Source organism: Lissotriton helveticus, chromosome 5_1, assembly GCF_964261635.1.
Source record: "Lissotriton helveticus chromosome 5_1, aLisHel1.1, whole genome shotgun sequence".
NCBI classification, from domain to species: Eukaryota; Metazoa; Chordata; class Amphibia; order Caudata; family Salamandridae; genus Lissotriton; species Lissotriton helveticus.
Genome location: NC_136065.1, coordinates 2107545027 through 2107556032, shown reverse-complemented (window position 1 = coordinate 2107556032; position 11006 = coordinate 2107545027). Strand labels below are relative to the sequence as shown.

Genomic DNA, 11006 nt, shown 5'->3' with positions numbered 1-11006 from the left:
ACAGACCTGTGTGTGTGGGGACGTCTGCAAATGGTGTGACGGCCCTGCCGAGCACCCAGCATAAGGGGTTACACCAATGCATTTTAGCACTCGTGTCCGCATCACCACGGTAAAACGCTAACGTCAAGCATGTTTATAGCTTCTCTAGGTTACACCTGGTGCTGTAGCTGTGTGGGGTTAAATAAACTCAGCAGCCAGCGCAATGTCTGTGGTGTCCGAGGCAGTTACAGGGATCCAGGCTAGATCAAGGGAGGTGTCTTGTTGCTATGGACATCCTCCTGTGTCCGGCTAAATTGTTTACTTTACTTTCACTGAAGTCAGTTTGAGCTTCTCCCAATTCCTGCTGCTTGGTCATGAGGATATTTGACTACAAGTGTATCCAAACTGTAACCTCGCTGCAGAGCGCACAGAGCAACTGTCACACGTGACTAGTGTAGTTACCATTCGATTTGAAGGAGGCACACCTCTGCTGCAATACTGACAGCACCAAACTCAGGAAAAAGTGTGCAGAGAGAGAGAGAGAAAGTGCGTGTGTGTGTGCATGCATGTGTGTGTGTGAGTGCATGCGTGTGTGTGAGTGCGTGCATGCGTGAGTGTGTGTGCGTGCATGCGTGAGTGTGTGTGTGTGTGTGTGTGTGTGTGTGTGTGTGTGTGTGTGTGTGTGTGAGAGAGGAAACTAACCCTGGGCGTAGTTGGCGTAGTAACACTACACGTAGCTTCCCGTAGTATACTTTGAACTGTGCGTAGTACTGAACTTTGCGTAGTGCATAGCTGATGGCACTGTGTACTTGTCTTCACTGTGCAATAATTGCAAATGGCATCCTGCATAGCACCAATTGTGATAAAATAAGTATCTTTATATGCTAACGAGCATGTAGCACCTTTCACAGTAGTGAATGAAAAATTAACAAAACAGTGAGAGAGGTGATGATTTTGGGATCCTCCCTAACCTAGGGAGGGAACCAAGCAGATGCCTTGAAAACAAAAGCACATCTTATTCGGTGGTGGTTCCATCCTCTTAGGACCACCCCAAGCACAGTTATTGGCAAAAAAACTATCCCAACCAAAGGCCCTGCAAAGCATTATGGGACGAGATTAGCTGTGGGAAGTGAATATTATAGTACCCAATATCAAAATAATTCTACAAAGAGCGGCAGTTCAACTAGTCGTTACTAGATGTCCCTCACGAGTCAAATGCAAACGCATTGAAATATTCTTACATCAAGCTGCAGTTCCACTAGTCGTCCCTAGATGTCCCTCACGAGTCAAATCCAAAAGCTTCCTGAAAGGGTTTCAATGCTTAAGAGGATGGGACCACCACCGAATCGTTCATCAAGATGTGCTTTTTGTTTATGCTCTTTGTGTTCAAGGCATCTGCTTGGTCTTCCCCCTAGGTTGGGGGGGGACCCCAAAATCATCACCTCTCTCATTGCCTAGTATTTGCATTCAAAAAGTTCACTTTTGTGAATTGGTTATATGCTTTTTAGCATGTAAAATTGCTTTATCAAAGCATCTGTTGATGTTGTTGATTTACCTGCTAACAGATGAAAATGAAGTTGTGTTGCAAGGAAGTACAGGGATAATGAAAAGACAGTGGTGAAGAGGAAAGAGATGGTGTGAGATGTGCAGATAGAGGATTTCAGAAAGATGTCAGGAGAAAGGTTTCAGAGTGAGAGACAGCAGACGAGAAGCTGAGAACAGGAGGCTTGAGCCACTCTGAAGGCCACGACCCCTTCCACAGACCTAGACATATTCAATTCACAGTGTAATATTCTCAAAAAGGGAACATTTTTAATTCTTTTTATTCACAGCAAAATCAGTGTTATTACTCATGATGCTGCTAACCAGCATTGGCAATGCCAACAGGATTTGCTTTCTCTAGGCATATGTTCATAGTTGTGCGATATGTCTGATTGGTTGCAGTGACAGAAAACTCTGGTCATTGCTTTGATTTGCTGGTGAAAAACTGTCACTCGAAGGGTCACACATTTCACAGCTGCAAGGTGAGAACGCTACATATAAAAGACAGGTGACGCGGAAGTCTTTGCAGTAAGAGGAAAGAACTACCGTAGTTACTAAACATTCTACAAAGTAAAGTTTGTGAAGAGGCCCCCCCAGCTGTGTGATTGGCAACCATGAAGCTGGACAGAGGAAATAAGTGTGGTTCCAATGCCTGCCACGGGGTGGCAGTACTGCTCCACTGGCACACAAAAACAAAAAAAAAAAACCTTAGTTCCACTTTTGGAGAGACACATTAGGGCCCAGGTGAGAATTCAGCAATGAGCCAATACCAAGCAACGTTTGAGGAGAGAGACAGAAACAGTTATATAGAGAGAGAGATAGAGTCCCGACACTCAGACCTACATTCAACACGAGTCACATGTTTTTAGTGCAGGTGGGCAAGTAAAAGAGGGCCCGAGCCTGGCTCGGGTCAAAGGCCTGGCTTGGACCATGAACCACTTGAGCGCCTCGAGCCTTCCTGGTGCCACCCAAGCTCCACCCTCTTAAATGTGCTTTTGTTAAAGCAAAATAAAAAGGCAGCATCATGTGAACAAACGACAGATGGCAGATACTTTACACAAGTGAATACATCAAGGCTGAAATGAGTAGCTAGCAGCATTCTTCTGCCTTCACCGAGACCAGAACCCACTCGATGGCACACTTGAACAACAGAAGGCCGACCTCCAGCATCAGGGTGGGGAGTGATTCTCCTAAAGGCGCTCCAGTGTGAGAGGAAGGTGGGGTAGGGAGGAGATGGAGGGAAGGGCATATCCCCTTTGAACAATTTGTAAAACCCACCTGACCGATGTGATGGATCTCCAGCCGGGGAGGAAATGCCGTATTACACCTTCTACCGGGCAGGCAATGAGCCCGAGAGGGCACAATAAAGTATGGGAGTCCGGAGTCGCTGCAGCAGTGGAGGAAGAATTTGAGGATTGTTGCTCTTGCTGGTTTGAACGAGTTGTATTGCTGCCACATCTGTGACCAGATAGGGTTGTTTGGTTGATGCATTATGGGGTGGGAAGGAAAGCATAATCTGTAAGGTAATTCATTACAATAGCTTCAGATTTTTTTGCTTTGGTAGGGAAATAGTTTAGCTGGTGTCAATAGCTCTGTAGATAGTGCTGTGGTGTGACTATCCTTGAATCCTTTCAGCACTAAAGGATTCTCTGGATTCAGTCTGGTACCTGGGGATATTCTAAAGGTCAGAAATCTGTGGTGAGAATTTCCTATGTGAAGCAAATGGGATATAGACATTAAGGGGCCGATTCCGATCCGGGAAAAAAAGCGTCTGTCCGAATCGTATCCGGAGCCCTCTCCGTACGATTCATAAACATGCCATACGACCCAACGAGTACTATCAGGACCGGGGTAGGAGGACGCGATTCGTACGGTCCACGTCAGGTAAGGGCGATTCGTACGGACAACCACACAATCTCATACACACTGTACGGTGCGTACACCCCATGATCGCAGGGGTACAGCACCGTACACACCCTGCGATCATGGGGTACGTAGCGTATACCCCATTATCGCAGAGGTACGAACCCTACCCCTGCAGACATGGGGTGCACGCACCGTACCCGGGGTGGGGCGTTCCATACCTTTTTCGAGGCGTACTTTCTTCTCCTGACGTTTTGGGCTCCCGTAAAAAAAGCGTTGTACGGTGCGTACCCGACACGAATCGTACTTGCTGGATCGGGAAAACCTGCTTCGAACCGTACGGATGTCGCGTACAGCAGGTTCCGAGGGAGTATCGTACAGAGATTTAAATCATATGGTCTTTGTACGATTCATACGGAGTCCAGCTCCTGGTACGAATCGTACTTCATCGTATGAACAGGGAAGGTTGCAGGGTACGATTCGTACGGGAAAAACGCTCCGTACGGCTATTGGGAGTGGTTTTTCCTGAGTCGGAATCGGCCCCTAAATGTATATTAAAGAACCACTTGGAGAAATAACATATATTGTGAGTGCATACTGATATCAAGGCGTGGGAAAAAGTTCTGTGTAACCCAGTCAAGGTGAGGTGAGAAACACCTACCACTTCTCTTTTTCTATTAAAAAAGAGTCGTGTTGACTTCACCTTTTGAGGCTTAGTGGATCCATTGAGTGTGACCCCCATAATTTTGGGGTAACATCTTTTGAGGCTTAGTGGATCCGTTGAGTGTGACCCCATTCATTTTGGGGTAACACAAGATGTGAGGTACAATATCTTAGAATTTGAAGATCAGGGAGAGAGTACAGTTCTGCGTTTAGTTCTAAAAACGGTGGCTAGATTAAATAAAGTCTATAACTTTTTCAGTGTTTTTAAGTGTGTATATACACACACTTCTGTGCAAACACTGACTAACCAGGATTCTCAGCCTGACGACAGAGAATTAATTAAGCTGTGAATCTATTAAATATATCAAAGCAGGAGAAACAGCTGCCATTGTTACTGCCATTCAAACCTGCAATCCAGATCTTTGCAGTAGGCAAAACCAGAGGCTGCATAGTGATGAACTGTGGGATACCATACATTGACCATTGATTCATGCATCTCTCTCTCTCTCTCTCTCTCTCTCTCTCTCTCTCTCTCTCTCTCTCCTCTCTCTCTCTTCTCTCTCTCTTCTCTCTCTCTCTGTCTCTGACTCTCCCCTTCAATAACACTCTGGGATATTACTGGAATTGGACAGTATCACCTGTAATGTGTATGAAAGTGGGCTTATTACCTACAACCATGATTGTTAGCACCCACTGCTTAAGACATGATGAGACCCTATTGTTGAGAAGTACTGTTACTGATTGACAAAATGAAAGTGAATAAAATCTGTTTACCAAAAAAAGGGGTCTTATTAACTGACAAATTATATTATTAGGGCTCACACCTGCAAGCCTGATAGAGTGAGTAGAGGGTCATTCGGGGGTGAAGTAGGTAGCTCAGGCTGCACAGGGTCACTTTGAGATTGGCATGGAGCGGTACCCCGTGCCTCAGGATGGGTGATGTGGCAGCGGAGGGTAACTCCTGGTATGAATTGGGACTGTAGGTCTGACTGCCAGGGGTCCCCCCTAGTAGCCCGGTGGGATTGTTTGAGGCCTGTGTTCTGATACCTGGTACCCACCTTCAGGCTCTGGGTATTGATGGAGATGGCATCGAGCAGTATCCGTTGCCGCTCCTCTTCCTGTTGGCACAGTGCCAAGAGCTCCTGGTGGCTGTCTGGATGCCCAAGGCTTGGACGGAGCAGCTTTCTGTTCACCTCCTTGGATCAAAAAACAAATGAAAGAGGTGAGCAGTCCATCAAACAAAATATTTCTAAAGCAATAGAAACGCAAGAAGGGCACCGAAGTGCTACCTCCAACAAAAGACCTTTGCAATGTAAGAAAGAACAGCTGCACAAATGGGTCGTCAAGGCTTTCAGAAAAAGCAAAATCATCTTTGTGGCCCTAAACCCTACCAAAAGGAAGGACAAAAGTTGTTAACAATGGTGAGTGACAATGCCCTACAACAAGGTCAAGAAGGACTAATGTGTTCTCTAAGCATGCTAGGATCCCACATTCTTTGGATGTGCACCTATGCTGTGACCAGGTAGCTGGCCTAGCAAAGCTCCCCATCTCTGTGTGGCTGCACAGTCTCAGTTCAAAGGATAACAACTCTCTGTGCCGGATCCCAGCTGCGCTTTCCTTTTTGGCCAAGATAGACAAACCCTACAACTCTTTCAAAGTGTGGCAGCGAAACTGAAAGCATGCTTTAGACATTAGCACCACTGCTGGCCCTCAGGGCAGCTCTAAAGGATGCACTACTAAACCTATTGTAAAACCAGTGCAATGTGAAAAATGTAACATAAACTGCACACTGAAACCCTCGTCCACTGTAGTCAGAGCAGCCACCTCCGCACTTACAACAAACTCCGAGCAAGCACTTTTCTACACAGTTGTTCAGTCATGCCTACGGCTTTGATACAACCACACCAAGCCACCAGTGTTTTATTTAAAGGAAACTACCCTTGAAGCCAGTTTAATCCCAGAAAATAAATCCCCTCAACCATTAGTACACACCCCCTTCTCAAAAAATTCTCCCACCAGCACACACCAAAATTGCCCACAATGCCTCACCATCTTCTCACCCTTGAACCTCTAAATCCAGACATCCACTCCCACCTTGGAACACACCTGCCTCCATCACCCTAGAATGCACTCCTGTGCCCCGGATTTAGGGGCATGGCACCTGCATGTACCATTCCTGCACTCCACTATCCCTGATACTCTTACCATGGTAGACACCTACTAACAACTGAACTGTACCTGCCCCCACCGTTCCCTGATGCTATTGCCCTGGTACCTGTGCTTACCAACACCCGAACTATATCTGCATGTATCAGAGCCTGTTGTAACTGGTACCTGGAAGTAGCAACACCTGCACTGTCTGCATTCCACTGACCTCTGACCCTGTTACCTGTCCGCAGCCACACCTGACCTGTATCTGCCTCTCATCCATCCCTGGTTCCTATATCTATACCCCGCTACCCTCTGACACTGCTGAAGTATTAGAAGAGACGTCACATTACAGTTAGGCTCTGTCCAAAGGGAAGTTAAAATGCAAACACCTAATGATCATGTTTATGTATGTAATTTTATGAGGACTACGACACAGTAATCCATCAGATTAAGTGGAGGATTTAATAGAGAAAAAGATTGTTTTTAGGGGACATGCATCATCATAGGGGTGCTCCTTCGTCAGCACCAGACGGTGCCGGTCGAGCTCACCCAGGCTCCTGTCATATCATGCTTCATCATAGGGGTGCTCCTCCGTCAGCACCAGACGGTACCAGTCGAGCTCACCCGGGCTCCTGTCATATCATGCTTCATCATAGGGGTGCTCCTCCGTCAGCACCAGACGGTACCAGTCGAGCTCACCCGGGCTCCTGTCATATCATGCTTCATCATAGGGGTGCTCCTCCGTCAGCACCAGACGGTACCAGTCGAGCTCACCCAGGCTCCTGTCATATCATGCTTTATCATAGGGGAGCTCCTTCGTCAGCACCAGACGGTACCAGGCGAGCTCACCCAGGCTCCTGTCATATCATGCTTTACCATAGGGGTGCTCCTTTGTCAGCACCAGACGGTACCAGTCGAGCTCACCCAGGCTCCTGTCATATCATGCTTCATCATAGGGGTGCTCCTCCGTCAGCACCAGACGGTACAAGTCGAGCTCACCCGGGCTCCTGTCATATCATGCTTCATCATAGGGGTGCTCCTCTGTCAGCACCAGACGGTACCAGTCGAGCTCACCCAGGCTCCTGTCATATCATGCTTCATCATAGGGGTGCTCCTTCGTCAGCACCAGACGGTACCAGGCGAGCTCACCCAGAGCTCCTTTCGTATCATGCTTCATCATAGGGGTGCTCCTCCGTCAGCACCAGACGGTACCAGTCGAGCTCACCCAGGCTCCTGTCATATCATGCTTCATCATAGGGGTGCTCCTCTGTCAGCACCAGACGGTACCAGTCGAGCTCACCCAGGCTCCTGTCATATCATGCTTCATCATAGGGGTGCTCCTTCGTCAGCACCAGACGGTACCAGGCGAGCTCACCCAGAGCTCCTTTCGTATCATGCATCATCATAGGGGTGCTCCTCCGTCAGCACCAGACGGTACCAGGCGAGCTCACCCAGGCTCCTGTCATATCATGCTTCATCATAGGGGTGCTCCTCCGTCAGCACCAGACGGTACCAGGCGAGCTCACCCAGGGCTCCTGTCATATCATGCGTCATCATAGGGGTGCTCCTTTGTCAGCACCAGACAGTGCCAGGCGAGCTTACCCGGGGCTCCTGTCATATCATGCTTCATCATAGGGGTGCTCCTCCGTCAGCACCAGACGGTACCAGGCGAGCTCACCCAGGCTCCTGTCATATCATGCTTCATCATAGGGGTGCTCCTCCGTCAGCACCAGACGGTACCAGGCGAGCTCACCCAGGCTCCTGTCATATCATGCTTCATCATAGGGGTGCTCCTCCGTCAGCACCAGACGGTACCAGGCGAGCTCACCCAGGCTCCTGTCATATCATGCTTCATCATAGGGGTGCTCCTCCGTCAGCACCAGACGGTACCAGTCGAGCTCACCCGGGCTCCTGTCATATCATGCTTCATCATAGGGGTGCTCCTCCGTCAGCACCAGACGGTACCAGTCGAGCTCACCCGGGCTCCTGTCATATCATGCTTCATCATAGGGGTGCTCCTCCGTCAGCACCAGACGGTACCAGTCGAGCTCACCCGGGCTCCTGTCATATCATGCTTCATCATAGGGGTGCTCCTTCGTCAGCACCAGACGGTACCAGTCGAGCTCACCCGGGCTCCTGTCATATCATGCTTCATCATAGGGGTGCTCCTCCGTCAGCACCAGACGGTACCAGTCGAGCTCACCCAGGCTCCTGTCATATCATGCTTCATCATAGGGGTGCTCCTCTGTCAGCACCAGACGGTGCCGGGCGAGCTCACCCGGGGCTCCTGTCATATCATGCTTCATCATAGGGGTGCTCCTTCATCAGCACCAGACGGTACCAGTCGAGCTCACCCGGGCTCCTGTCATATCATGCATCATCATAGGGGTGCTCCTTTGTCAGCACCAGACGGTACCAGTCGAGCTCACCCGGGCTCCTGTCATATCATGCTTCATCATAGGGGTGCTCCTCCGTCAGCACCAGACGGTACCAGTCGAGCTCACCCAGGGCTCCTGTCATATCATGCTTCATCATAGGGGAGCTCCTCCGTCAGCACCAGACGGTACCAGTCGAGCTCACCCGGGGCTACTGTCATATCATGCTTCATCATAGGGGTGCTCCTTCGTCAGCACCAGACGGTGCTGGGCGAGCTCACCCGGGCTCCTGTCATATCATGCTTCATCATAGGGGTGCTCCTCCGTCAGCACCAGACGGTACCAGCCGAGCTCACCCGGGCTCCTGTCATATCATGCTTCATCATAGGGGTGCTCCTCCGTCAGCACCAGACGGTACCAGTCGAGCTCACCCAGGCTCCTGTCATATCAGGCTTCATCATAGGGGAGCTCCTTCGTCAGCACCAGACAGTGCCAGTCGAGCTCACCCAGGCTCCTGTCATATCAGGCTTCATCATAGGGGTGCTCCTCCGTCAGCACCAGACGGTGCCAGGCGAGCTCACCCAGGCTCCTGTCATATCATGCTTCATCATAGGGGTGCTCCTCCGTCAGCACCAGACGGTACCAGTCGAGCTCACCCGGGCTCCTGTCATATCATGCTTCATCATAGGGGTGCTCCTTCGTCAGCACCAGACGGTGCCGGTCGAGCTCACCCGGGCTCCTGTCATATCATGCTTCATTATAGGGGTGCTCCTCCGTCAGCACCAGACGGTACCAGTCGAGCTCACCCAGAGCTCCTTTCGTATCATGCGTCATCATAGGGGTGCTCCTCCGTCAGCACCAGACGGTACCAGTCGAGCTCACCCGGGCTCCTGTCATATCATGCTTCATCATAGGGGTGCTCCTTCGTCAGCACCAGACGGTACCAGTCGAGCTCACCCGGGCTCCTGTCATATCATGCTTCATCATAGGGGTGCTCCTTCGTCAGCACCAGACGGTGCCGGTCGAGCTCACCCAGGCTCCTGTCATATCATGCTTCATCATAGGGGTGCTCCTTCGTCAGCACCAGACGGTGCCGGTCGAGCTCACCCGGGCTCCTGTCATATCATGCTTCATCATAGGGGTGCTCCTCCGTCAGCACCAGACGGTACCAGTCGAGCTCACCCGGGCTCCTGTCATATCATGCTTCATCATAGGGGTGCTCCTTTGTCAGCACCAGACGGTACCAGTCGAGCTCACCCAGGCTCCTGTTATATCATGCTTCATCATGGGGTGCTCCTCCGTCAGCACCAGACGGTACCAGACGAGCTCACCCAGGCTCCTGTCATATCATGCTTCATCATAGGGGTGCTGCTTCGTCAGTACCGGATGGTGAAGGTCGAGCTCACTCGGGCTCCTGTCATATCATGCGTCATCATAGGGGTGCTCCTTTGTCAGCACCAGACGGTGCCAGGCGAGCTCACTCGGGCTCCTGTCATATCATGCTTCATCATAGGGGTGCTCCTTTGTCAGCACCAGACGGTACCAGTCGAGCTCAACCAGGCTCCTGTCATATCATGCTTCATCATAGGGGTGCTCCTTTGTCAGCACCAGACGGTGCCAGTCGAGCTCACTCGGGCTCCTGTCATATCATGCTTCATCATAGGGGTGCTCCTCCGTCAGCACCAGACGGTACCAGTCGAGCTCACCCAGGCTCCTTTCGTATCATGCGTCATCATAGGGGTGCTCCTTTGTCAGCACCAGACGGTGCCAGGCGAGCTCACTCGGGCTCCTGTCATATCATGCTTCATCATAGGGGTGCTCCTTCATCAGCACCAGACGGTACCAGTCGAGCTCACCCAGGCTCCTGTCATATCATGCTTCATCATAGGGGTGCTCCTCCGTCAGCACCAGACGGTACCAGTCGAGCTCACCCAGGGCTACTGTCATATCATGCTTCATCATAGGGGTGCTCCTTCATCAGCACCAGACGGTACCAGTCGAGCTCACCCAGGCTCCTGTCATATCATGCTTCATCATAGGGGTGCTCCTCCGTCAGCACCAGACGGTACCAGTCGAGCTCACCCGGGGCTCCTGTCATATCATGCTTCATCATAGGGGTGCTCCTCCGTCAGCACCAGACGGTACCAGTCGAGCTCACCCAGGCTCCTGTCATATCATGCTTTATCATAGGGGAGCTCCTTCGTCAGCACCAGACGGTACCAGGCGAGCTCACCCAGGCTCCTGTCATATCATGCTTTACCATAGGGGTGCTCCTTTGTCAGCACCAGACGGTACCAGTCGAGCTCACCCAGGCTCCTGTCATATCATGCTTCATCATAGGGGTGCTCCTCCGTCAGCACCAGACGGTACAAGTCGAGCTCACCCGGGCTCCTGTCATATCATGCTTCATCATAGGGGTGCTCCTCTGTCAGC

The 11006-nt window shown here is 50.7% G+C and overlaps 1 protein-coding gene across 3 annotated transcripts in view; it reads right to left on the bottom strand.

Annotated features, from left to right (window-relative positions):
- CCDC180 (coiled-coil domain containing 180) overlaps positions 1-11006 on the bottom strand; it is a 492398-nt gene that overhangs the window by 45804 nt on the left and 435588 nt on the right. For all 3 annotated transcript variants that reach the window (XM_078646144.1, XM_078646142.1, XM_078646143.1), the window contains exon 33: positions 5106-5243. In XM_078646144.1, the coding sequence (XP_078502270.1) occupies positions 5106-5243 (138 nt within the window). The remainder of the gene's footprint in view (positions 1-5105; positions 5244-11006) is intronic.